This window comes from Scaptodrosophila lebanonensis, unplaced genomic scaffold, assembly GCF_003285725.1.
Source record: "Scaptodrosophila lebanonensis strain 11010-0011.00,11010-0021.00 unplaced genomic scaffold, SlebRS2 tig00000024-arrow-pilon, whole genome shotgun sequence".
NCBI lineage: Eukaryota > Metazoa > Arthropoda > Insecta > Diptera > Drosophilidae > Scaptodrosophila > Scaptodrosophila lebanonensis.
The window spans coordinates 8663860-8691239 of NW_022060538.1; the positions used below are offsets into that span (position 1 = coordinate 8663860).

At 39.5% G+C, this 27380-nt stretch overlaps 7 protein-coding genes across 7 annotated transcripts; 6 read left to right on the forward strand and 1 right to left on the reverse strand.

Moving 5' to 3' along the window:
- Positions 1-987: 987 nt before the first annotated feature.
- Positions 988-1921, reverse strand: LOC115620196. Its single transcript, XM_030513329.1, has one exon. The coding sequence runs from the start codon at positions 1919-1921 to the stop codon at positions 1073-1075; it is 849 nt and encodes a 282-aa protein (XP_030369189.1). The 3' UTR covers positions 988-1072.
- A 122-nt stretch (positions 1922-2043) lies between these two features.
- On the forward strand, positions 2044-3038 carry LOC115621551. Its single transcript, XM_030515220.1, has 2 exons — positions 2044-2181; positions 2235-3038. Exons 1-2 carry the CDS (start codon positions 2095-2097, stop codon positions 2934-2936), a joined length of 789 nt encoding a protein of 262 aa, XP_030371080.1. The 5' UTR covers positions 2044-2094; the 3' UTR covers positions 2937-3038.
- Positions 3039-3123: 85 nt separating this feature from the next.
- On the forward strand, positions 3124-3982 carry LOC115620197. Its single transcript, XM_030513330.1, has one exon. The coding sequence runs from the start codon at positions 3137-3139 to the stop codon at positions 3980-3982; it is 846 nt and encodes a 281-aa protein (XP_030369190.1). The 5' UTR covers positions 3124-3136.
- A 1422-nt stretch (positions 3983-5404) lies between these two features.
- On the forward strand, positions 5405-6400 carry LOC115620198 (nucleoporin Nup37-like). Its single transcript, XM_030513331.1, has one exon. It carries the CDS (start codon positions 5405-5407, stop codon positions 6398-6400), a length of 996 nt encoding a protein of 331 aa, XP_030369191.1.
- A 783-nt stretch (positions 6401-7183) lies between these two features.
- LOC115620199 lies at positions 7184-8932 on the forward strand. Its single transcript, XM_030513332.1, has one exon. It carries the CDS (start codon positions 7184-7186, stop codon positions 8930-8932), a length of 1749 nt encoding a protein of 582 aa, XP_030369192.1.
- A 776-nt stretch (positions 8933-9708) lies between these two features.
- Positions 9709-11460, forward strand: LOC115620202. The gene has a single exon (XM_030513337.1). It carries the CDS (start codon positions 9709-9711, stop codon positions 11458-11460), a length of 1752 nt encoding a protein of 583 aa, XP_030369197.1.
- Positions 11461-11934: 474 nt separating this feature from the next.
- On the forward strand, positions 11935-25050 carry LOC115621177 (methionine--tRNA ligase, mitochondrial). Its single transcript, XM_030514741.1, has 6 exons — positions 11935-12072; positions 12129-12418; positions 12479-12901; positions 12972-13236; positions 24023-24220; positions 24420-25050. The coding sequence occupies exons 1-6, from the start codon at positions 11979-11981 to the stop codon at positions 24956-24958; spliced, it is 1809 nt and encodes a 602-aa protein (XP_030370601.1). The 5' UTR covers positions 11935-11978; the 3' UTR covers positions 24959-25050.
- The last annotated feature ends 2330 nt before the right edge of the window (positions 25051-27380 follow it).

Below are 27380 nucleotides of genomic sequence, written 5' to 3' on the forward strand. Positions count from 1 at the left end.
AATTAATAAATTTGCATTCTTAAAATGTACTGTATCTAGATTTAACAATCCTCTGGTCGGGCCGATTTCAATTTTTCCATTACAGTTTTGGATTTCGCTATCATAAAGAACTTTTCAGCAAATCAAGCGTATCTCTTTAACAATCCTTTGGTCGGGCTGCTCCAATATTCAGCCATTCCAGCATTTGTGGAATATACTCGTTTGGATATTATTTACGTAAATTCATGTAATCTTTTGTGTCCTTATGAAGTGCTTACTATTCCCTTGATCTAAGTCTCTTGTAAGAATTGCCTAGGGGTTAATTGGAACAAGAAAGGAATGCTAAAGTCAAGCAGGCTCAACTCTAAAATACCAACCCAAAAAAAAAAAAAAAAAATTATTAAAAAATGTTTATTAATTTAATTAATTAATTAAAGTAAATATAAAATATTCCAAACATGCATACATACATTTACATTAGAATCGTGTCTATGCGTGTTTGTGTACTTGTAAATATGTATGTGTGCATTACATAATTATGTCAAAGCAGCAACAAATACACCTGCGGACTGAGCTTGCCTCTGGTTGTACCTATCATAATAAAACTTGGGATACGGATATATAATCACTAACTGGATGTGACTACCAAATTTTAGTTTAAAATTCCAAGAATAGCGGGAGTTATTTGAAATCGTGAATAGCGGGGAAGTGGGGGGTGCATCGGGGCAAATGAACAAAGTTGCCCTTTCCCGGGCGTAGGAGAATCTGGATACCAAGTTTGGTTATTCTAGCTCTTATACTTTCTGAGATCCTTGCGTTCATAAATGCTGTGGTTTTGTCGTCGAGTGTAATTGGAGACGGAAGTCAAGTCTGGGATAAGTTCTTATCTGGGGAGTCAATTGTTTTTTTGCTTAAGGGAGTCATGGTCTAGAATATATTAGGAACCAACTGATGTGACCTGAAGGACTTTGAGGACAATGAAGACATTACAGAACATACAACAGTGGCGCCTGGAATTAGTAATTTATTGAAATGTACATTTAAGTACAAGAATGGGAAAATGTGGAACAAATTGAACTTAACGCCATATACACTATTCCTCTGTGATCCATCTCTTTCGATATGTCCTGCGCCGCTGTCGGTTAATGCGCTCCTTGGCCTCGTTTGCTGCACAAGCGGCCCGTTGTGCCGCCTGTTTTGTTTTTGTAAAGTCGTTGCGAGCCTCGGTTAACTGGCGCAGCAAGAGGGTCACTCGTTTCTGGGCCGCCTCTAGAAGGTTTGTCTTATCGGCGAGCGATTGTTTACAGCCATTCGACACTTGTTCTGAGCTCTCAAAATTTTCCCGCGCAACTTTCAAGCCTTGGAGGATTAGTTTCAGCCCCTCCTTGGCTTGGGAGGCTGCTTTCCCCGCAAGTTGACTATTGGACTCGGCCGTACAGAGTGCCTGGGACTCCTCTTGAACTACAAGCTCCGCCTCACGCACCTCTAGCTCTAATTGCTCCAAAACTTGAGCTTTTCCCGCTAGCACCGCCTCAGCAGCCTTGGCGGCAGCGGCCGCCTTCTCGGCATACTCTAGCTTAATTTTTTGGGAGGCTATCTTAACTGCCGAGCTCATATCGTCGTTGGCCTTTTTGGCCTCCTGCGCAGCCTTCACAGCTATACCAGAGGCACGCTGCTTTGTGCTTCTAGAGTTGCCAAGGTTTTGGGAGAACTTCCCCCGCTGATCCTGGGGTCGTCGACCCCTGCCGTTGTCTTCTCTGTCACAACTGGCACCCGAAGCTGGATTCTCCGCATTGGTTATGCCGTCTCCATTGAAGTCGTCTAAGCCAGCAAACGCGCTTGCCTCGTACCGTGGGGGTTGCATGCGCCTTGGCCGTGCCTGGAGGTAGGGGAACTCTGCACTCACCTGCTGGGCAGGGGAGGGTAAGGTGGCAAGTAACATTACTGTTATATAAAAATATATCAGCATTTTCCGAAGTCTCGAACATTTTTCATGTATGTTTTAGTATACATCTAGTCCTTGATTGTTCTATTTCGAAACCAGGAATAGCCCTGACATTTTGATAAATTCGAGTACATTGGGATTCTTAAAATGAATTCTACACGTTTCCCACAATGCTCTATCGCCAAATTGTAACCATATTCCTGCTGATCAACATTAGTTCCCTAACGCAAGGCTTCGTTGCGAGACCGCACGACAAGGTTAGTACGGGTGGTGTCCTTAGTATCAGCCCGCAGCTAATCAGGTCTTTCAGATTTACAGCAAGCGCCATTTGCTGAGGATATATCCCGATTTTGATCTGGAGCGGTTTGCCGACGATGGTGGAAAAAAAGAAGGAGGAGGCGGTTCCGAATGTAGCAGCAACAAAAATTGTGGAGCTTCTGTTAGCAAAGGCGATCCCAAGGTGAAGGCATCGAATATCGCCCAGAAAGCGGCAGTGGAGGCCAAAGCCGCCAATGATGCACAAACGGCTGCAGCAGACGCAGCCGCCGCTCAGGTTAAGCTCGAGCTGGCGGACAAGGCGATGCAGTCGGCTCGGGCAGCGGAAGCGGCACTCGCCGGGAAGCAACAAATTATGGAACAACTGCAGCGAGAAATGGCCGAGGCGGATGCGGTGGTGACCGAAGTAACTGCTTCTCTTCAAAATACCCAGGCGAATGCGAACGCAGCCGCAACAGCTGCCCAACAGGCGCAGGCCGAACTGAACGATCTGAAACGGATAGTGGCCGCTTCGACGGGAAATCTGGCGAATATTGAGAATGTGTCGAGTGGAGCGCAACAAGAGCTGGCCGAGAAGATGCAGCTGCTGGAGGCAGCCAAGAATCGCGTGGAAGGTCTGCAGCGTCAAATGGTGGATGCCCGTCAGGACTTTGAAAAGACCAAACAGGCCGCCTATAAGGCTGCCTGTGCTGCCGTCGAGGCTAAGCAGAAGGCGCAAATGTCTCCCGGCCAATAATGTGGACTTGTTCATCTTGGATTTCGTAGTTGTTTTTCTTTTTGTGTGATATAATATCAAAGTTCATCTACGAAATATATATATTTTTTGTATGGACCGTTATCTGCAGTCTACCCGAGTAGTCTTTGATTGGAATCAACTCAGCTATCAGCATTTCAACTCAAAATGTTCGAATATATATTAGCTCTATCGAAACTAATATGCATAGCCGGAAAGTTTCGCTCATATTTCTTGTATTCCTGCTAGCGATTTCTCAACTGGAAGGCTTCAACTACAAAGCACCTCGTGCAAAGGGCTACGACGATCAGTGCATAGCCAATTTATACGGAGACAGCAGCAGCTCTGGTGGTTCCGGTGGTTCTGGTGGAGCAGGTGCCGGTTGCGAAGGTTCTGATAAGAAATCATGCGGCAGTACGTTGGGCAAGGGCGATCCAAAAGCAAAAGCCTCAAATATTGCCCAGAAAGCGGCGCAGGAGGCCAAGGCGGCTAGCGATGCACAAATGGCCGCTGCCGAAGCCGCCGCCACACAAGTCAAAACGGAGCTGGCCGAGAAGGCGGCACAATCCGCACGTGCCGCAGAGGCAGCACTGGCGGGTAAGCAACAAATTGTGGAGCAACTGCAACAGGAAATGACCGAAGCGGATGCCGTGGTCACCGAGGTCACTGCCTCATTGCAGAACACACAAGCCAATGCCAACGCTGCCTCACAGGCCGCCCAAGAAGCCCAAAATCAACTGAATCAGTTAAAGCGATTGGTAGCCGCCTGCACCGCCAATCTGGGCAACATCGAGAACGTCGCGAATGGCGCCCAACAGGAATTGGCCGAGAAGACACAACTTCTCGAAGCGGCCAAAAATCGAGTGGATGGTCTTTCACGCCAGCTCGTGGATGCCCGCCAGGACTTTGAGAAAACCAAACAGGCGGCCTACAAGGCTGCTTGTGCAGCCGTCGAGGCCAAGCAGAAGGCCAGCAGGTCACGTCGAATGGCCTATTTCAGGCGATATTTCAGAAAACCTCCGAAATTTGCGAGCGGTGCCAAGTTCTAATCCTTCTACGTTTTTCAATGGTTTCTTATATATTTCTTAGATGTAGTTTGCATTTCGTTATTTTAAATAAATTGCCAGATTCTGGCGAACTGTTGAAGCGGATGAAGTCTTCACTCCTGGATCTGGATTTGGTATTTTACATACATTTTACATATATGTACATATATGTAGGTATATTTTCAAATATACAATTTTAGATCTACAATTTCAAATCTACAACTTCAAATCTACAACTTCAATTCTACGATTTCATTCATATATCCGTCTGTGCGTCCTTCTATATGACCACAGGGATCTCAAAAAGTATAAGAGTTAGAATAACCAAACTTGTTATCAAGATTCTAAGCCCGATAAAGGACAATTATAAATTTAAGGCTATACGAGTTTTGTGCGAATGTATGTAACACACAGAAGGAGGCGTACATAAAATGTACAAGAGTATATTAGGTTTGCGGGAGCTGAAAATGTAACAGGCAGAAGGGGGCGTGACAGACTCCACAAAGTATATATATTCTTGATCAGCATGACGAGACCAGCCGATCTAGCCTAATTCTTGGAATTACTTAAAACTTAAATTCGGGAAATACCCCCAGTTAGTAATTATGTGTCCGTGTGCCAAGTTTCATCATGATAGACCGATTTAACAAGAAGTTATAGCCATAAATATATTTGGTTGACTGCGAACATGCTTACAGACACGAATATACGAGCATATACATACATACACTCACATAGACGCAATTGCTTTGTATATGTGCAATTATACACCCTTTACGTGAGTTCGAATACCAAAAGAGGTAAAATCGATCAAAAATATTTTTGTGAATTCTCTACTTTTCTAATTTCTTTAATTATTCTAAACATATGTACAAAGTATTTCAAAGTCGGGACACCCGACTTTAGCTTTTTTACTTGTTTTTTTTTAAGCTCGCTCCGATATAACGAGAAAAAAGAATAGAAAACACTGAAATCACGTAAGATTTTTGTCGACAAAAATGTTAATAATTACTTTTACTTTATCACGTTTTGTTCTTAATTATGTATATAAAATTAAGCTCTATAAACACATGCATAAATATAAGTGATAATCCCTTTTGTAATTTCGAAATCAGGAGAGCGCGATAAATGTAAATGATTTTCTTAACTAATTGATTATCCGTTCCCATCGAAAAGTATTATTAGTGCTATTCGGACATTAGTGTTGGAAAACGAAGTCTGCCATAAATGTCATTCCATCAAAAGAGAGCTTTGCTGTCACTTGCACATGACGGTAAGACAACTGTTTTTCATTCGCCTTTTGGTTGTTCGAGTTCGCCGTGCTTCGCATATCTACTATCTCCATTTTGTGTAAGAATTAAGTGATTAATCCAACACTGCCATTCCGATTTTCTCATTTATTCCAATCACAGATATCTTATTGAAATGGAAAATGAAACGCGCTCTCACCATAGCTATTCGTATAAAGAGGTAATCAATGCTTTCGCCATATTCCATAATCCATTCGGCAAGGATATATTTTGCGTTGCACTCGAGCTGGAATTGCGCCTGCAATGGATCGAGCTACCGCAGAATATTGGCGAAGATATCAATTTAATTGATGTGGCCTCGATGATATTAAGTGATGATGGGGCACGTTGTCACGCTTTAAAATTTTCTCCAGACACTTCGCTCGCAAGGATTCCCTATAAAGTGAAATTGGCTGCGCCTCATGGGTTGATGAATCTTTCAGTTTTCTACACCGATCTAAAATCCAACACCACCATTCAGCATTTGAAAGGAGGCCATACATGGTTCATTAACGACGTTGCTTGGGCGTGCGGTGGTGACATGCTGGCCTCGGTCAGCGACGATTGTTGTTGTGTGGTTTGGGATTTGAATGCCGCCAGTGGCGACGAAAACGTCGGCCGATTCCGATTGAGCTCTGAGGGCACGGCCGTAATGTCCCACCCGACTGACAGTAATTTGGTGATTGTGGCCGAAAAGAAAGGCGCCATACAAATATTTAATTTGCGCACCAAAGAATCCACACGGCTTATTCAGACACCAACAGGTCCGCTTACTTCCATTGACTGGCATCTTCGAGGAGAGAAGGTTCTCCTTTTGGCAGCACTTGCCGGTGGCTCAACATACATTTGGGACGTTGGGAATCCCTCAAGGCCACTCAATGCCAAGAAGATACATGACACGGACGGCATCGATGTGCGCTTTCGAAAAAATTGTGCTGATATCATGATTGCCAGTGTTGGAAAGCCTGGAAAAACACTTTATGTTGTTCGCAATCAGTCTAATGAGATATTGCTTACTTTTTCAATGAACTACTATGGCGGCGTAGCGTGGTACCCGAATTCTAATTACATAGCATTAGCCGCGGGAAAACATCTACATTTTTGGAAAATTCCACAAAGCTCGACCAAATAAGTACATTTTGAACGTTTTACGGTTTTTAACGTTAAAAATAGATAGGAATAGATAATACATTACTTACATTTAATACATTACAATAGAACTTTGTTCAGAATTTCAAATACATTTTTCAAAATAGAGTTTAACTCTTATAAAAATGTGCCTACCACCAACGATTAAACAAATATTGTTGTATGGATAGTTTTTTTTTTCTTTAAAACATAAATGTCTAGTAAACATCTGTGTTGGAAAGTAAAAAGAAATATTTTTAATGCAGATATAGCCTAGGTGGCTAAGGGATGGAAGCTTTGCTATTCACTTAAAAGCAGCTACTGTTATTGAAAACATTGGCAGATTTTTCATAATCTATAATCCAATTTGTTTACAAATTGTACATTAATATTCGTTTCCAGAAACAGAAAGCTGTTTCGACATGACAACTATTATTTTATATTTTTCGAAACTAAAAGTTTAATAAATATTCTGTTCATGGGCAATTAAATATGCGCTTTGAAATGTATGCCACTCTACACTATTACTTTTTCTTTACCGTACTGCATAATGAGGGGTAAAGACCCATTAGATTAAAAAAATATTGTAACATTTGTTCCAAGAACCCAATCACTTGTAATCCCATGGTATTTTCTCACACCCAACTAGTTTCATTAGACAGACGAGTTCAGGCAACAAATCGTTTAAATTACGCATACGCAACGCTGTCCGAATACAGTCGTCGCCATGCATTGGAGTTTCTTGCTGCTAGTCCTCTGCGCCCTAGGCTATAATAACGCATGGAGTATGCAGTATATATACGGCATATTGAGTCCACTCAGTTCACTGATGGGGGCCCAGGAGATAGTCTGGTTTATCAGCCTCGAGCTGCGTACGGAACACGTAAAGGAGATGGATGAATTTATACGAAAAACGGATGAGGCATTTTCCGTGACGCAGACCGTGGTGACCAACAATAGTAATATGCGAATGATACGTGCCCCGGCCAAACGCAATCATGCCAGCATTGTATTTACAATTGGTATTAAGGATCCCATAATGGAGGTTTACCGAAAGGTCCTAACCGGCCGACACTTCTATTTCTCCACGATCATACTGGTCGATAAGATAGGCGACATGCAGTCTGTCTACGATGTCTGTCAATTTTTATACGACTATCAATTTATAAACACGCTGCTTTACTTTCAGTCCACGGATGGAATAAATCAGCTTTTTGGCGCTAGCATTTATCCGGAAATGCGATTTGATAATCGTACCGATCTTTATGCCTTTTTCCGTCAAAAATACAAAGAACTGAACAGCGGCACAAATGTTGGTGGCTTCCGTTTTCACACCCCACTTCGTCAGGATCTGCCTCATCTGTTTAAATTTCGAAGGCGCGGAGGTGGCATGCACTATGAGGGCACTACCTATAACATCATTGCCACCTTTATGCAGCATCTCAATGGCAGTTTTAAGGAGCTCCCAATGCCACCGGATGAGCTGGGTGGGGAGGTCGTGAATATGAAACAAGTCCTCCAGCTGGTACGGGAGCGCAAAGTTGAATTTTCTGCCCACGCATACGCACTTTTTCGGGCAGACGATGAGCTGGAGAAGAGCTACCCCCTCCTCGTCGTACAATGGTGTCTCATGGTGCCACTGTATAACAGTGTTTCTACTTACTTATATCCACTGCAGCCGTTCTCTTGGATCGTCTGGTTATTTGTTGTGGGTGCATTCGTATCTCTGGTCCTGCTGGAGCTGCTATGGCACCACCTTTTTAGAACTGGAAGCCGCCATTCTGCTCTTCTGAACTCCTTCTGCTACATCATCAATGTGACCGCTACAAATCAACTTCAGAGACCCACACCGTTGCGTTTTCTTCTGCTCCTGACGGTTTTCTTTCATGGGTTCTTTCTGTCGGTCAATTATACATCTACATTGGGCAGCATCTTGACTGTGAATCTTTTTCATGCTCAACTCAACACTCTGGAGGATATCGTTCGAGCTAAGCTGCCTGTGATGATCATCGATTATGAGCTTGAGTTTCTGTTGAGTGAGAACAAAGAGCTGCCAGATGATTTTCGGGATCTATTGTTGCCGGTGGACAGTGCCACGTTTGTACATCATCAGAGTGGTTTCAATAGCTCCTATGGTTACTTTGTCACCGACGACCATTGGCATTTTCTGGACCAACAACAGAAGCATTTGAAGCAGCAACGCTTCAAGTTGAGCAACATATGCTTTGGATCCTACCATCTGGCCTATCCAATTGTAGTAGATTCAAGTCTGTGGCGCGATCTGGAGTACTATACCTTTCGTTCACATTCATCGGGATTGCTTTATTACTATGAACGCGCCAGCTTTGAAAGCGCCGTACGTGCTCGGTTTGTGGAGCGCTTACAGGAACATAATGAATATGAATCGGCTGGTCTTCAGCATTTGGCCATAGCCTTTATATGTCTGTTAATCATGAATTGTTTGGCAGCTCTGATATTGGTTTTGGAAATTATGTTTGAGCAGCGTACTTTTGCCATACAGGTTATTACTCCATAATTAAGGTTCTTTGCTTGCACATTTCGCGACACCATTTTCCAGATTTATATTTGCATAAGTATTACTTTTTGTATTTGTACTCACGACGAGAAGCGACCGAGATTAAAAATTTCAATACAATCACAGCCCACAAAAAAAAAGGTATTTTCAACAATTTTTCCCATTTTTAATAAAATGTATACGTTTTTAATAACTGGTAAAAGATTTTGTATTAATATTAGAGTTTGGTTTTGTTTTTTGAAGAATATAAGAAATATAACCTAACACCACTATTGCTTAAAAGTCGAGGCACCAGCTCTAAATACATCACTCAGCAGAAAGGACGCCTGCTAAATTTTATTTCATTTCATTTCTATTCATTTTCATTTAAATTTGTGCAACGAACGCCATCATCAACGAACGTTCAGGCATTTGAAATAGTGGTACCAAATAATGGGTATTCGTTATTTATTAATTTATTAATCTTCATGCGTAATAAAAAATGCTTTTTGAAATGTTGTACTGTTTATACTTTTTACTTCCCCTCACTGTATGGAGAGGGGTTAAGACCCATTACAAAATAAAAACATTGTAACATTAGCCCCAAGGAACAAAGCACTTGTAATCCCATGGTAATTTCCCACACCCAACTTGCTTCATTGGGCCCTGCAACCGAGTTCAGACAACAAATCGTTTTAATTACGCATACGCCACACTGTCTGAATACAGTCGTCGCCATGCATTGGAGTTTCTTGCTACTTGCCCTGTGCGCTCTAGGCTATAATAACGCATGGAGTATGCAGTATCTATATCGCATGTTAGGTCCACTCACTGCACCTATAGCGGCACAGGATATAGTGTGGTTTATCAGCCTCGAGCTGCGTACGGAACATGTAAAGGAGATGGATGAATTTATACGAAAAACGGATGAGGTATTTTTCGCGACGCAGACCGTAGTGACCAACAATAGTAATATGAGAGTTATACGTTCTCCAGTCAAACGAATTCATATCAGCATTGTATTTACGATTGGTATTAAGGATCCCATAATGGAGGTTTACCGAAAGGTCCTAACCGGCCGACACTTCTATTTCTCCGTGATCATACTGGTCGATAAGATAGGCGACATGCAGCCTGTCTACGATGTCTGTCGATTTTTATACGACTATCAATTTGTGAACACTCTACTCTACTTTCAGCTTACTGATGGTACTAATCACATATTTGGCGTAAGGAAGTACCCGGAAATGTTTTTTGAAAACCGTACCGATATTTTTGCTTTTTTCCGTCGTTCATTCAAAGAACTGAACAGCGGCACAAATGTTGGTGGTTTCCGTTTTCCCACCCCACTTCGTCAAGATCTGCCTCATCTGTTTAAATTTCGAAGGCGCGGAATTGGCATGCACTATGAGGGCACCACCTATAACATCATTGCCACCTTTATGCAGCATCTCAATGGCAGTTTTAAGGAGCTCCCAATGCCACCGGATGAGCTGGGCGGGGAGGTCGTGAATATGAAACAGGTGCTTCAGCTGGTACGGGAGCGCAAAGTTGAATTTTCTGCCCACGCATACGCACTTTTTCGGGCAGACGATGAGCTGGAGAAGAGCTACCCCCTCCTCGTCGTACAATGGTGTCTCATGGTGCCACTGTATAACAGTGTTTCTACTTACTTATATCCACTGCAGCCGTTCTCTTGGATCGTCTGGTTATTTGTTGTGGGTGCATTCGTATCTCTGGTCCTGCTGGAGCTGCTATGGCACCACCTTTTTAGAACTGGAAGCCGCCATTCTGCTCTTCTGAACTCCTTCTGCTACATCATCAATGTGACCGCTACAAATCAACTTCAGAGACCCACACCGTTGCGTTTTCTTCTGCTCCTGACGGTTTTCTTTCATGGGTTCTTTCTGTCGGTCAATTATACATCTACATTGGGCAGCATCTTGACTGTGAATCTTTTTCATGCTCAACTCAACACTCTGGAGGATATCGTTCGAGCTAAGCTGCCTGTGATGATCATCGATTATGAGCTTGAGTTTCTGTTGAGTGAGAACAAAGAGCTGCCAGATGATTTTCGGGATCTATTGTTGCCGGTGGACAGTGCCACGTTTGTACATCATCAGAGTGGTTTCAATAGCTCCTATGGTTACTTTGTCACCGACGACCATTGGCATTTTCTGGACCAACAACAGAAGCATTTGAAGCAGCAACGCTTCAAGTTGAGCAACATATGCTTTGGATCCTACCATCTGGCCTATCCAATTGTAGTAGATTCAAGTCTGTGGCGCGATCTGGAGTACTATACCTTTCGTTCACATTCATCGGGATTGCTTTATTACTATGAACGCGCCAGCTTTGAAAGCGCCGTACGTGCTCGGTTTGTGGAGCGCTTACAGGAACATAATGAATATGAATCGGCTGGTATTCAGCATTTGGCCATAGCTTTTATATGTCTGTTAATCATGAATTGTTTGGCAGCTCTGATATTAGTCTTGGAAATTATGTTTATGCGGCGTACTTTTGCCATACAGGCTATTGCAATTCCATAATTAATTTTCTTCGCTTTCCAGATTTATAGTTGCATAAGTATTATTTATTGTTTTTAAACTCACGGCGGGAAGCGATCGAGATTTCAAATTGTAATACACTCATAGCACACACACAAAAAAAACTGTTCTTAAAATGTATTTTCAACCAATTTTAATAAAATGTGTACGTGTTTCAATAGCTGACACAATATTTTAAAGCTAAATTGGATCTTATATTTTTTTGCAAGAGTATTAATATTTTACTACACAGGCGAGCCACCAGCTCTTAATACATCACTCAGTAGAAATGAGATTACCTTCATTTCATTTGATTGAATTCTATTTGAATAAAAAGAAATTCAAATTTGTGCAACGACCGCCAATCGTTCGGCCAATCGAAACAGTGTTACCAAACAATGGGTAGCACTTAATAACAGCTGTGCTGCGAAATCAGTTGTTCGCCCTTTCGTTATTGTGCACACAAAGTGTTATTTATGTTTATATTTAACTGCATTTTAAGTAAATGATTTATAAGAACTATGCTAATTAATAAAATACGCGTTTTAAGGAGACTGGGCGTTCGTTTAAGCAGTTCGCATTATGTTACAACACCGATTTTTTACGTAAACGCCGGTAAGCAGCTGAGGCTCAAAAGAGTTGAATAACAACTTTTATTCGTATTTTTGTAGCACCACACATAGGCCATCTATACTCGGCCGTTATAGCAGATGCTCATTGTCGCTATCGACGGCTGCTACAACCAGATGAAAGTCGCAGCTCCGTGCGCCTTTGCACCGGCACGGATGAGCATGGCACAAAGATTCAACAGGCGGCTGCAGCGAATAATGCGCCGGTGGCTCAGTATTGCGACGATATATCTGAACGCTATCGTAACGTTTTCAAGACGGCGCATATAGCCCACGATGATTTCATACGCACCACTGAGCAGCGGCATAAAAAGGCTGTGGCGCACTTTTGGGTAAGCAAATGGTTATTGGATGATCTACATACACATATTTTATATATTTATCTTCCACAGCGCACTCTGGAATCACGTGGGCATATATATTCAGCTGCCTACAGTGGTTGGTACTGCGTGTCCGATGAAACGTTTCTAACAGACTCGCAGCTACGGCTGGACGAAACTACAGGGACGCGCTACTCGCTTGAGTCAGGCCATCCTGTCGAATGGACCGAGGAGACAAATTACATGTTCCGCTTGTCCCGTTTTCAAGATGACGTGCGCCATTGGGTGAAACAGGAAGGTCGCATTCGACCGATAAAATTTGAAAAGATTTTGCTCGATACTCTTAGTGAACAACTACCGGATGTGTCGGTATCGCGTCCCTCGAGTCGCGTGCATTGGGCCATACCTGTGCCGGATGATGAGACGCAAACCGTATACGTGTGGCTTGATGCGCTGATCAATTACCTCAGCTCTGTAGGCTATCCAGATGAGCAGGTGGGCCTTAAGCTAGCGTAATGGTGAATTATTCGATTCTAATAAATTCTCTTTTTACTATAAATTACAGTATCGTGTGCACTGGCCACCTGCCCAGCAAATTATTGGCAAAGATATACTGAAATTTCATGGCATTTACTGGCCTGCCTTTCTGATTGCCGCTGGCCTGCCACCCCCTCGCCAGCTTTACGTGCACTCACACTGGACCGTCGACGGTCAAAAGATGTCGAAGAGTAAACACAATGTAGTAGATCCAGTGGAGGCGGCTAAGCAGTATACGATGGAGGGTCTGCGATATTTTCTGCTGCGAGAAGGCGTGGCCCACAGTGATGGCAGTAAGTAACCTCTATACACTTTATTGCCATGCAATGGCAACCGCAAAATCCTTTTGATGTCTGCGGTTTTTTCACTTTGTTGCTTTTGGTTTTGCGATTTGTAATATCTCAAAAAAACTGCGGTTTTTCAGATAGTTTTCCATTAAATTATAAGCACTGCCTTTTGTGGGTTGATGTGCTTTTTCAATTGCTGAGATTAGAAACATGGCCCTCATTGCCCCATGACCCCATCGTATTCTTGGACTTTGAACTTTACGCTTAAAAATATTTCATATACGTATGTACAGACATACATATGTCCTTGTACTTATAAATATTTATATTCGACTGGCTCTGCTCTGGTACTTGCCAATCTTATAGTTTTACCTTTAGTTTAATTTGCATTTCAATTTTATGCTAGAAGGGAAACAGCATCAACAACGGCAGCTAACTTAAGGGCGCCTCCTCTACATTTGGAGGCTGCTTTAGTCGACTAGAATAGAAGCTACTGACCTTTGTTTATTTGCTTGCAAAGTTTTTGTATTTTGAACTTGGTTGAAGACTTGTGCATTTGCATAAAACCATCGCTTCAATGGGTTAGCATGCCAGGCGAACCGAAGAGAACGGGCCGTTTGGTCTGGTAGAGTTTTAAAGATTTTGTAAGCGTCTGCAGGATATGATTAGTTTGTTTATTGCCACTGCCATTGTAAGTGTTTGTGTGCTTGTCAAATTGCTGGTATTTCATGAAGTTTTCACTTTGTTGAACACACATTTGCTTTAGGCAGTAAACCCTGCTTACATTGGCCGCAGATAATATAAATACAATAACAAATAAATGTTATTTGAAATCTACTTATATATGGTATCTTACACTCCCAATCGTAGCTTATGGGCACTCTACTATAATATAAATAACATTATACTAACTCTGCTACACTTGTGCAATAATTAAAGCCATAATTCAATAAATGCAGCAAAATAGATGTTTACTGATTCTCTTTGTTTTGTCTCCATGATAAGATTTGGTCTAAAGGTGTAGAGGTTCTATGTTTGTCAATTTTGTATTATTTTTCGATTTTTCCACGCTTGTTCAAATACGGGAATATTTCATGTAGCATAAACCCGTTTCTTTAATCAGATTCCATTAACTGAGAGGTGTTGGTTTATTATGTACCGATATTATATATCCATAAGGCCACACTCAACGATAGTATATAAGATGCCATCACCTTGCTTATTTTCGCAAGATATTTTTTTTTGTTAATGAGTAACTAACTTATTAATAGAGATACCCCACTTCGCAGGGTTTACTGTCTAAGGAATGGGCTTATAACAAATAGGTGAAGGCACAATTCAGATAGTCATGGTCTTTAATTGGATTTGTGATTCTGATGCTGATTGTATTATTTGGGTTCCTTCACATTGTACCACATATATATTCCATATTTGCTGATGTAGAATGCATATGGTAGGCAGATTTGTCCATTTGTTCTAACACAGTTCTTTCTTCATTCACATTCATTTATTCATTTGTGTGGCTAAAGCAATTAATATGCCTCACAAAGCTTCCAGAAGGCGGAGTACTCATTCAGGTTAAGATGCGTTTTGATTGATTCCTTAACCTTCTCAGCATTCAATTTGCATAAATGGCAGTTGTATTGTTCTGGCCATGCTGGCATTTAAATTTAATTTTCAATTTTCAATTATTGTCGGCTTTGCTTTTTGGCCAGCATTGTGTGCAGTGAGGCCTGTGAAGGACTGAACGGCCCTTCAATTCAATTTTTGTTCGCGCTCTGGCTGTGGCTTGTGAGTGCTTCGCTTGGTTTTTTATGGCCCGCTGCCCTGCGGCTAATTTAATTGCATTTTTATTGCATTTTGTGCTGTTTGAGTTAATATTTTGTAAAAAAATACAGAATCCCAACAAAAATACGGAAACCAAACATGAATGCTGTGTACTGCATAATTAAATTGTAAACTTTTTTGTGTACTTTCATTTGATTTTTCTTAATGTTTTTAAATTGTTCGACATTACTAATTCTCTTTAGAGCTTAGGCATTGCACGAAATTGTTTCCAGCATCATTTTTTTTCAATCTTATGTCTAGAATAAAAGCATTCTAAGTTGTGCTATTATGCACATAAGTACATATGTTTTTTCAAGCCTCAAGGCTCAATAAGAAATTCATTTTTCAATGTTATGTTCTTTACCAGTTTAATGTCAGTATTTTCTCTTAGGAATAAAAAGTTTAGAAAGGAAATAAAAAAAGAATCCTTCTTAAATAGCATATCAAATGACACAATTCGGGCTTTGTTAATTGTTAAAACAAATTTATAATGCATTCAGAGTATCAATGTTAAGCATTATTTTATTTTACAGGAAATACATAACTTTTAGGAAGCAAACCAAGCACTTAGTTATCCAAACAAACATATTTTTATTATTCAATATTCATACCAATAACCATTATTATGTGGTAATGGATTAAAAGTATGGTCGGGCACCCTCGTCTATAATTTACATAATATATTTTCCAGGCCATCGTTAAACCGAGGCGAATACACAATCAGCGAATGACGCTACCTTGAACTTTTTATAGTGAATTAAGCGAACGTTTCTACTGCATTCATCTCAATAAGTTTGCATTGCGTTTATTTATGCCCGCAGTTGACAAATCTGGGCGTTGATTGCATCGTCGCATTGGGCTGCGCGGTACTGCTGATTGCAGAATACCCCCAACCCCCCATGAACTTCATTTTGGCGCGCCTAACAGCATTTTTGCATTTTTATGACGATGGCCAACCTCATCAGCATTATTGAGCACACAACTTTTTATGCCAACAACTTAATTTCACTTTACTGTGGGCGGAAGGTCGTGGGACAAGTGCTACATAAAAATTGCATTTAAAATTGTGGTAACGAAACAAAATTCGCAGGCAGCAGGATTAGCATTTGTAGTCAAACGACAAGTGCATCAAATGCTGATCAAGTTTCCTTAAAAAATTGTACTCTTAGAACATCTGTTAAGTTATTATTTTTATTATAGTCATTCAATTAATGTTATTTATTAGCTTATTTTGTGAAAGAAGCGGAAATATATTAGTTTAAATATTTAATTTCGTTTTTAATTGTTGTAAGTTCCAGGATTTGATGTAATGAGCAATATTACTCTAAAAGCAACCTGCTAGTCGTATTATAATCTGCATTTTTAGATAGGAGAAAAAAATAATCACGTTCATGTCAGTTTTAGAAATTATGGTGTGATTCTCTTCCTCCTGCATGGGCACAATTTGATTTCTTTTTAGACAGAAATTCAATTTACTTAAAAAAACAAAGTTTTCGGTGTCATATAGCATTCGTGCGTACTACTTACCTAAGCGTTACAAACAACAGTCTTAAAACTATCATACTCTTTGCAAACTGTTCTTTATACTAAAAGCATGCGTAGTGAGGCGGATGTTGTTCCCTCTGGGAAACTGTCGATTTACTTTCGAATTGCTTGAGGTGAACATCAGCATAGCAGAGAAATTTTAAAGTTAGGTGTTAAAGTTTATTGGCAGCCGATAATAAAAAATGCATAGCTTTAAGGTTTTAAACTACGTAGAATTTGATGAATCATTTCAATGAAAGCAGTTGCTAAGGTAAACATTTAAATTATTTAATAAATAGTTTGTATTTTTGCATTTAATATTACATAATGGATGACAGCCATTTTATTTTAGGTATGTCTCACATTTTGCATAAACATATAGCATGTTTCACATAAAAATTTTAATTACGTCAACAAAGAACAGATTGCAATACACATGCCTTAGAAACTAACATAAAAAGCTTTAAGTCTGAGCCTAATTACAAATAACAGATTGCAATACACATGCGTAAGAAACTCTTTTCTTATTCCGCCCTTATCGCTCAGTATTAGTGTTACAATTTGAAAGAAGCAGGCACTTAAATAACTTGTGGTGCTGCAAAAGAAAGGGGAAACATAAAAGAGCCGTTAAGCTGCAGCCAGCTTATCTGGTGCCATAAAGATGCCATTAAGCATTATCTGAGCTTGCAGCATACACACATCATGTGGGGCCCCAAAAATTAAGGACCATTTGCACCAAAGAAGACTCCAATTGCACACTTGCTACTTAAAACTGTGGAAAGCAGCTAAAATGTTTGACAGCGACACTGTTCAGCTTAAAGCCAATGTCAAAGTGTTGCATCAACTTGTTCTTTTAATATTATACTACACACACCTCAGGCGAAGCACCACTTGAGTCAAAGTTATTGCAAGGCGACAAGCAAACAGCGGCAACTTTCAGTTATTTAAGCTATTTAAGGCGTCCAAAACAGTCTAAGGCGAGTCGCCGTCATGTCGAGTAAAAGGCATTATTTATATTTGTCACTCATACTACACACCCTTGCACACATTCAGACGTTCAGAGAGGTACACATACAGCGCCGCTTAACCGAATAGGTTCGAATAATCCACCAATCAGACTTGTTACCACTTCTGAGGATCTATTAAAAGTAAATCGGCTACAATACACACTAAAAACTTCAATAAATTCAAATATTAAACAAATATTTAAAAATATTAAATATAGATATTTCTACGTTTTATTGTAAATTATAAGCGGAATTTCTATAATAAGCATAAGGAACTATGAATAATATCTCTATTAGTATGATATAAGCGTTGCTAATAGAATGTAGCATTGGGAGAGCTTGTTTAGGAATACTAAACAATACTAAAACAAATAGTTTTCATTAAAAATTAACGAATAATTGTTTCGCAATGGATGTAACCAAATTCAAATCAATACTATGTACAAGTATAGATGTTTTTTTTAACAAATGCCACGTCCTCGATTAGTTTTTATCGCTCTTAAAATGTGTGGAAACAAATGTAAGCAATTATTATTATTATATTGAGTAAACTATAGTATAGCAACCAGTTAGAACGGTTTTTGTGGAATTTAGACTAAAAAAGAGTTTATTGACGTTTTAATTTCGCCAAGTCCCGTATACAAATAGCAGCTCTAGCATTAACTTTTCGGCTTCATCCCTCTTAAAAAGAAGTGCCTAAGAGAATAGCATTTGAATTGTTTTGGTTGCCACTGTCCAGTTGAACAGCAGTGTAGGAGTTTGCACGTGTATATGTACACTTGTGTTTGACTTAGTCAGCCTGTTGTCCTCTTTGCTTCTCCAACTGGCGACTTTTTGCCTTTGAGTCACGTGCTGACGGTGCAACATGTGCATGTGGCAAAAGTTAAATGAAAGTGCCGTTGTACTTGCAACTTTATGTGCTCGAGAACTTGTGCCAGCTCGCTCTTGCAATTTGTTGCCACACACGCAGTGGTCTGAGTTGCGTATACGACACGTGTTGCAAGCGATTATTTCAATTTGATGGGGGCACAGCAGCACGTGCTCTGCTCTACATAATTAATCACTAGTGTGAGGACAGAGAGGATAACTTCAATGCATTTGCATTTCCAATTGACTTATGGTGGAGAACAGGAATGATGGTGAGAGAGAGAGAGAGGGAGAAGGAGAGATGGGAAGTCAGCAAGCCTGCAACTTTCGACTGTCATTTGGCATCAGCATCAAAATTTCAATGCATTGCAAGTCAAAAGCCGCTCAACTAGAAATGTAATTCAATACGATTGCACACCCAAACACACTCACTCACGTGCATACTCGTACTGCATGAATTTCATTTCAAACTATTCAAATTCGAATTGGACGCAGCTGGCGTTGCCAACCTGACTTCAATTCACAGATGCTCGCTCGGGGCTGGAAAAAGTTCCAAATATACATACAATAAAAGTTACCCTATTTTTATTTCTTACTGTTGACTATACGTACGACTATTGTACGTACGAAACAACGCACCAAAAGTTGCACAATTGCATTAATGATGCCGAGCGCACAGAAGTAGGCAACACTTTTGGCAGAGCTCGCTGTCGCTGACGCTTTCAAGCCAACGCCTCTGCTTTGGCAGGCAAGCACAGTCGAATTTCCTTAACTCGAACAGCCAATTTAGCAGTTAATTGTCGCTCTTCATTTCTAAAGGAGAATGTTTCCATTTCAGCATTCATATTTTGATGAATTAGTTCTTGACTTCCCCTGGGTACCAAATGGAATACTCTGCTCTGCACTCTGTATAAATGAAGGAATGGTGAATAGGCTTAAACTTGTCCAGGCTATTGAGATTTTACTGTACAACATCCATACTCGTCCATATGCATGTAGTCGTATTTGCATGCGACTCTTATGTGACATTCAGCAGCTGCCGGCTTCGCCATCGTCGTTGCTCACCTCTGCACAGTTGCTCAAGTTTGTGAAATGCAAATTCAACTTGAAAGCTATGCTCTGAAGAAAATAAAAATAAATAAAAATGTGCATAAAAATCGCTTGCATTGCAGCACTTCACTAAAGTGTTGGCATGTTGGTCTGTAAAAAATCTACATAAATAAATAATCGAATTCCTCCATGCGGTGTGCGAGTTGCGTTCCATTCAGAGTACCTAATGAGCATGCAGCCCAGCATTGAGTTTGCATGCATATTTATGAGTCGAACAATTTGGTCTAATAATGCATACTGCTTTAACATTCCTAACGCTCCAATTGAGATGAACGATAAATTAATTACGCGCAGTTCGTTCAAATTCAATGATCAATAATTAAAAGCTGCATAATTTTTATATTGTTACGATTTGAATGAAGCTGCCCAATTCAAATACATGTTAAAGGTGTTAATATGACTTAAAGGATAAATAAAGTTCTATAGCTGCTTAGACGCGACCTGTGGTGAAAGTTTAAGTCTTCTTACACAATACCACTATAACATTTTAAAGCTTTAAGTAAGATAGTAAGATGCTTGAGTTCTATTATGTAAGGTTTTATATAGCTTTTAACTTATTCACTTATATTCACATAGCAGATTTCATTTCATTTTTAAATTAAATTATTTGTACAATCCTCTGAGCATACAATTATTTTAGTCCATATTGACTAAACGATTAGTTTCATTTCAAAATTTGTGTTGTTAAGCTAAGTTGAAAGAGAACACACTCCTCACACATTCATTCGAGCTTGTATGAAATTGTTATTATTTTTTTTTCCAAATGAGAATATCAAAAAATTCTCATTCCTGTAGCACCAAATGTGCCCTTGCTTGCAAGGAGAGATATGTTGTACATAAAATATATATATTCAATCCATTTTTAATTCTAATGAGGGCAGCTATTTTGTTCAATAGGTTTTAAGTCCTCATTAAATAATAATGTTTATATTTCTATTACCTATTTTGTAAGCCTCTTCGGTATAGAGTATATTTCCATTATCCACGATTATGTTTAGATTTATTTAAATAATTAATGTCTTTTTTACTTTCATATTTATGAGCTAATGATGCGTGTAATAGCAGAACTAATTTCGATTGCGAATTAAAGCTGAAATGTCAGAGCCAGCAAACAGAAACAGCAGCAACAACAACTTTTCACAACAATAACTGTAAAAAATTGCAATAAAGCTGCTGAACCGCTGGCATTGTGGCTTCTGGCCAGGCAGTCAGTCAGTTATTTCATACAATCATTTGTGCAAGCAATGTTTAATGCATTTCTACTGGCGTATTTTTGTTTGAATTTTAAAGTATTATTATTAAATTGCATATGAGTGGGGGATATTTTGCAAAACACGCAGAATTGCTGAGCTCTTTAGCTTAGCGTCAATGAAGTGCAAATTCATTTGGTATGTTTAGATATTCGAGCTATTCAGTTAGGCCATGGAAATTTAATCCCAAAGGAAATAGAACTTTTTTTTTTTTTTTGTATTTGAATGTTATTGTTATTTGACTGCTAAACTTTAAAACAGAATGAAAATATGCGACTGACTGAGCGAAGCTTTTGATTTAAAGTTTTTACATTTCTCTCTATATACTAAATGATTGAAAATGTAGTTTTATTTTGCTATTATATGGAGGCAATGATTTGCCTAAATGGCACCACTTTACCAAAGAATCTGTGGCTTGAATCATTAAGCCCGTAACAGTGGTCAGGCTTAAGATGTGCTCAGACTGGCAAACAATTTGCATATACATTTTGTTATTAATGTTATACATATTACGTGTATATCAATTGACTAAATAATGAGTCTCCACTGAATCAGAGTTGTTTGCCCCAAAAAACTTTTTTGGCATATACTTTTAAAAGCATTTTTGGTTAAATATTGAAATGTTTGTACAAATTTATTACATTTCTGATCATCGCTTAAGTAGTTGGATTAGTTCCAATTATTTATGTAAATTTGGAAAATAATATGCAACCAGTACCGGAGTGTTAGACAAACACTCTATGTCTCTAAATTTTATACACAGCAGTATACATTTTTGTTGGTGCTCCAACTCTAGCTCCAACTCTACTTACTTGTATAATTACCATTCTCATAACTCAAACAATTTTTATACATTTTTAAAGCCTTCTATTTCTGATTTATTTCCATACCGTTTTGTAAATAAATAAATAAATACAAACTTTAGAATAATTTTTATTAGACATGGAGTATTGCCGGCAGCTTTTATTTGTCAAATATTTGCATAAGCAACAAAACAAAACCATTTCCGTAATACATGTTGTCATTAACTAGATTTGCGTTTAGGACCATAATCTTGAAGGTAATTCATTTTCCATATTTTAATTTTGACTTTGAGGACATTTCATGCGTGGCCTTTAATTTACCGCAAAAATAATTCGTTCATTTTTGAAATTGCAAATTTTATGTGCACATTTATGACATCTTTTCAATAAACATATACGTGCCTAAGAAAAGTATTGACCCGTAAATAATGTATATGTGGAACAGGTAGCAGCTGAAAAAAACAGCACAACCACAACAACAGCAACAAACAAGCAGCCAGCGTCTACAATTGAAATAAGAAAAAAGTGATAAACGTTGGCGCTTACAAAATCCTTTTAGTTTCACTTCTGGCCCACTAAGCGACTTAAAACATTTGTTGTTCGAGATTTTTAAAATGCGATTTTTCATGCTGCTAGCATGGCGACAACAACAAAAATAGCAACAACAACAACAATAAGAACAACAGCTGCTATAGAAATGTCAACCCTGTTATGTAGCTTATTTGTGTTGTTGCGTGAAATGCCTTTTGCTATTGTTGTTGTTTTTTTAGGGATCCTTTCACTCCTTTATTTGTGATGAGAATGTGTACACGTATATGTGTTGTGCTTTTTGCGTTTTATCTTCAACTTTGCGAGCTTTAAACGTCTATTTGTCTGTATGTGGGTGTGCCGTCTGTTTTTATATTGCGACATTTCCTTTTGGCATTAGACGCCCTAATCCTTTTAATGGACAACACAACTAGGCAACCCATGTGGCTGTAAATAACAGATATAGATCGATATGAAAGAGAAATTAGTCCCAAGAGGCATATCAATGCGTGTGTCCTGATAAATTGTAATTTACTATTTAATATACTCGTATTTACAATAACGTATCAATTCTTTATAAATCGCAATTATAGTTGTATTTAACAACATACATTAAATGCATGAAAAGTTCATATTTGTGCAAAGGATTGTTTAAATGGTTCAGTATATAGTGTCTAATATAGCCTAGTGTTTACCTAGAGCCAGTCCTTATACCCAAGTAGCTATATAAAAGGATAAATAAGCTCGCACAGAATAAATGCAATTGCGTATATTTCCAGGAATAAAATACCCTGAACACGTTCAAGACTCATGATAGCTATTATTCGTTATAAACATAAATAATATGCTATTTCAGCTTACCACCTTCTATTGAAAATGGATTTATGTTTGCAACAGATTTCGCTTTAATCATAATACAGAATTGCGAACCTTCAATTGAGAGTTAAATTGTCTATTTCATGTTAAAATCGATGTTAAGCTGGAAAGCCATCACTCATTCGTCAACTTGTCGCAGTCTAAAAATGATTCCAAATGGCGGACGTTCTAATGAATATTGCAATGCATGCTTGTAAAGGATGTCATGGCTGCCCAAAGCGCTACCAGACCGCAGTGCACTTCTGCCGAGCCGAGTATTAATCAGTGTGTGTGCATTCGCAAATTGGCAGCCAGTTGATTGGCGGGCCAACACACAGCAACAACTATGAGAGTACGAGTATATTGGCCTACACAACTGACATTGCTAATTAAGCGCATGGGATGCAAATAGGCTCTGGTTAAACGACAATCCGAAATAGAGTACCACTTGCCCTTTAAGTTGCACGATTATTGAGCACTATATTGTGTCTTTCAGCTAAACTTGCTAGTACATTAACTTTAATCGGGGACTTGAAAATGTTGGTATGTGCTTAACTGCGCAGACACTGAAGTATTAGCCGTTTTCGTTTCTTTTCAACTCAGAAGCTCATCCCTCAAATAGTCGGCAACCATTATAAAATGTGGAAAATGCGAATATTGATTTAATTAGAAAATTGTGGCGACCAACTGTGAAAGTCTCTCGGAAAAAGAAAGACAGTCGTGTTGTAGTCGTATTTTTTTACGCACTACGTTTTCTTCTTTACGCTAAGAGTTTGGGTGCATAATTCTTAATAATTCTTCTATAAAATAATCGAATTTTTACGCACTACCTTTTCTCCTTTACGCTAATAATTCTTAATAATTCTTCACTAAAAGAATCGCCTACTACTTTACTTATTTATGCCATAATCGACCAATACACACGTAGATGTGTTGTTAATATCGGAAATAGTTTTTCTTTAAATACAAGTACAAACATCTGGTGCTGACACTGCTACTATATCATGTTTGCTTTCTCTAGATTATAGCCATGTAAAGGCGTTGCGAATACTTAACTCAGAGCTGGCTGACACTCTGGGTAATCTACTATCGCGTGCCTGTGCCAAGTCCCTGAATCCGGCACAAATTTATCCCGCAATACATGCCGAGCACTTGGCGCACCTATTGAAACACTTGGAGGCGGCTCAGAAGCTGCAGGCGGCATTACTTCAACTAGCAGGTAAGCGCATGGCCAAGAGCAAGTCACCATGTCATTTTTAATATTGAAGCAACCAAGCTGAAGTGTGCGCTGTTGTTATTTATGAGAGCTTGAGCTCGCTTCCTAGTTTGGCAAGCGCACTTCAGGATGGCCAACATGAGTGGGCTAATACGTGCTTGGCATTTGCATTACTGCGACTACATTTGCTTACTCATTGCAGAGCGCTGCGCAGAGCACTATGAAGAAAATCACTTCCACTTGGTGGCTGACACGGTCATTTCTACTCTGCATGCGGCCAATAATTTCTTTGAGTGCGCGCGTCCATGGGAACTGAAAGTGGGCGCTCGAGCTGCCAATCCGGCTCAGCTGGAAACGATAATCGGCATAACAATGGATGCGTTGCGGCTGTGCGGTATTGTGCTGCAGCCCCTGGTGCCGCAGCTAAGCGCACGGCTGCTCGATAAGCTAAGTGTACCAAATACTCAGCGTAGCTGGCGCAACTTAAGCGACAACTTTGCCACGGGAAATTCAGTTGTCGTTCAACGGAAAAGTGAAGCGCTGGATGCAGCCACAAGTGCGCTGCTATTTCAGCGCATTCTGGAGGAGAAGGAGCCGAAGCTACCGGAACAGTCACAGCCACAGTCACAGTCATCCAAGCAAACGAAGCGCAAGAAAGTTAACAAGCAGCATCAGCAGCAGCAGCAGGCAGAGAAGGAGCAGGGGGAGCAAGGGGAGCAGGGCAAGCGTCTGGCATCCTGAAGTGTTCCAACTTGTCACGCCTGACTGGCACGTAGCTGCAATAAAATGATCTGAACTCAACTCAACTCAAGTCAGCTCAAACCAAGTCGACACTCATTCGTCGTATTTATTGCGCCGACCATTGTGACATTTATTCATTTCGTTTTGCTGTTTATTGTTGCCATGCGGCGTATACTTAATATGCGCAAAATTTTGCCTGCACATCGCAATCAAACAACTACTCGTTAGTCGGGCGGGAAGCTGAAGCTGAAGCTGTGCACAGCTCTCGCTTGTTACTTGTGGCCTAAACGGCCGCCGCTCATTAAAAGTCACTTAATTATGTTGGTTTGTGCCAAGGGAGGGCCGGAGCAGCGGCGACATCCCATTTAACGGCATATCAGCGCACATATTTTGTTATTTATTACGCATAATTGACATTCATTCAGGTGTTGGGCATAATTTATGAGCCTTTGGCGACAGCCACGACAGCGACAGCATGCCAAATGAGTGCAGGATGGAAGACATTGATGCGAGGGCAGGACATTTATTTATTGGAGAAAGATTGTAGGGAACATGTTTGTAATTTTACGGTAAATAAAATGTGTGACAGTTTTAATTGGCAGTATCGATTGAAATAATTGGCAAATTATGACTAAAAGATGGTCGATTGCAATATTTTGGTAGCTCGAATAACGGATAGAAATGCTTTATTGTTTAGGCAATAAAACTGTCAGTCAGTCTGTTAAGTGACTATATAATATTTTTCAAACGTCTTTGAGAAACTAAAAGCGCTCATAATGTATTTTTACATCAGGGGTTAAAACATAATTTTTCTGCTTTGAACATTAATGAAGCGATCCTTTTAGTAACGCATTAACTAGCCCTCGGACCAAACATAAGACGTTCGTGAAGTGCTAAAAGGCTCCACTGGCTGACGAGCTTAAGTATTTCATTTTGTGTGGCACTCAAGTCGATATGAAACTAAGACCCTAATTAGCTCTCAAGTGGGCCAAAATGCACCGAAACTGAGCGTAATTTATTATAATTTGCGGCAAGCCAGCTGAACAAACAAATTGAACAAACTAAACAAATAGAAAACTGCAAAACAAATGGAAAGTAAGTAATAAAAATAAATGGAAATGTTGCTTTCAATGTAAGTAGAAATTCATGTTATACTAAAAGAAAGAGAAGATAGTCAAGCTGGCTGGACAGTAAAAGTTACAAACACACACAAACACATATATACATACAGATACAAATACATGCACATGCACAGACAACTAATGGCAAAGCGCTGACTATTGCACTTGGCCAACTCCAGCGCCAACGCCAACGAAAAGGCGGAGGCAACTACGAATAGAACAGCATAGAATGGCATTGGTGTGCAAAGCTGATTACATTAAGCCAAGCGCATCAATGGCGCGCAAATTTTATTGACCAGCTACGGGCAAAATGGAGGCACTGTGTGGCGTATACGTAACGTGCACGACTGCTGCCTAAATTGAAGCTGCAACTAAAGCGAAACTCATTACACTCATTCTGCTTCAATGGAGCGGTGTGCACCAAACTATGCAACAATGTAATGCAATCAAAAAAAAAGAAAAAAGACTGCACTGCCAAACAAATTCGAAAAAAATAATTGGCTCGAGCGGCGAAAATTAATATTTCTGCACTGCTATCAGCAGAGCGTGGTGGTTAGTGTTGATGCTGAATATACTCTTACTTAAACAATCAGGCATGACTAGAACCCGCTTGCGGCTGCTTAAAAAAACCGATGTAGTTTGATTGAGACATAAAATTTGTAATTAATAAAAAAAAAAATTTTTTTTTTTATGTCATTTATAGATTGAAACCTACTTAAAACAAACTAATTTTTTTTTAAATTTTTATATAAATTTCTAAATTTTAAATTTGAACTATTGAGGTATGAAATAGCTCTGCCTGCTGCTCTCAAGCATTTGCATTTTCGAACCTTCATTATTTTCTTTGTGTTTTGTCGATTAAACTAGATATATCTATAATATATAATAACTAGAATTATGCGCTTTTAATGGGGTTGGTTTCAGACTCTGCTTGAATCGGCTTTATTAGTTTCATATACGAATATATACACTTACACGTGTGTGTTGATTATCAACTATTTCAAATTATTTTATAATTTGTTAAAAGTAAGCACACGACTATTAGTCATCTGAGTCCCGACATACTATATAAAAATAACATATTTCAGGTAATGCTGTCCACAAAAGCAAAATATTGAATCTGCAGTTTTTTCAATTTAAGTTTTGAAAGTCAGTGTGCTATTTTGTAAATTGGTGTTGTGATTATTTGAGCTTAAATGTGTGTGTAAATTGGAAGTTTGTTTGCCACCGACGCTGATAAAATCTAGTTGTGTCCTGCACGGGTGCGCCCCATTTACATGCAATTTGCTTCCAGTGCCACT

Coding starts and splice junctions, on each gene's coding strand:
- LOC115620196 (XM_030513329.1), bottom strand. CDS start 1,921: ATGTTACTTGCCACCTTACCCTCCCCTGCCCAGCAGGTGAGTGCAGAG.
- LOC115621551 (XM_030515220.1), top strand. CDS start 2,095: ATGCTCTATCGCCAAATTGTAACCATATTCCTGCTGATCAACATTAGT. Junction 2,182..2,234: donor TTGCGAGACCGCACGACAAG/GTTAGTACGGGT, acceptor CAGGTCTTTCAG/ATTTACAGCAAGCGCCATTT.
- LOC115620199 (XM_030513332.1), top strand. CDS start 7,184: ATGCAGTATATATACGGCATATTGAGTCCACTCAGTTCACTGATGGGG.
- LOC115620197 (XM_030513330.1), top strand. CDS start 3,137: ATGCATAGCCGGAAAGTTTCGCTCATATTTCTTGTATTCCTGCTAGCG.
- LOC115620202 (XM_030513337.1), top strand. CDS start 9,709: ATGCAGTATCTATATCGCATGTTAGGTCCACTCACTGCACCTATAGCG.
- LOC115621177 (XM_030514741.1), top strand. CDS start 11,979: ATGCTAATTAATAAAATACGCGTTTTAAGGAGACTGGGCGTTCGTTTA. Junction 12,419..12,478: donor AGGCTGTGGCGCACTTTTGG/GTAAGCAAATGG, acceptor TATCTTCCACAG/CGCACTCTGGAATCACGTGG. Junction 24,221..24,419: donor GGCATTACTTCAACTAGCAG/GTAAGCGCATGG, acceptor TACTCATTGCAG/AGCGCTGCGCAGAGCACTAT.
- LOC115620198 (XM_030513331.1), top strand. CDS start 5,405: ATGGAAAATGAAACGCGCTCTCACCATAGCTATTCGTATAAAGAGGTA.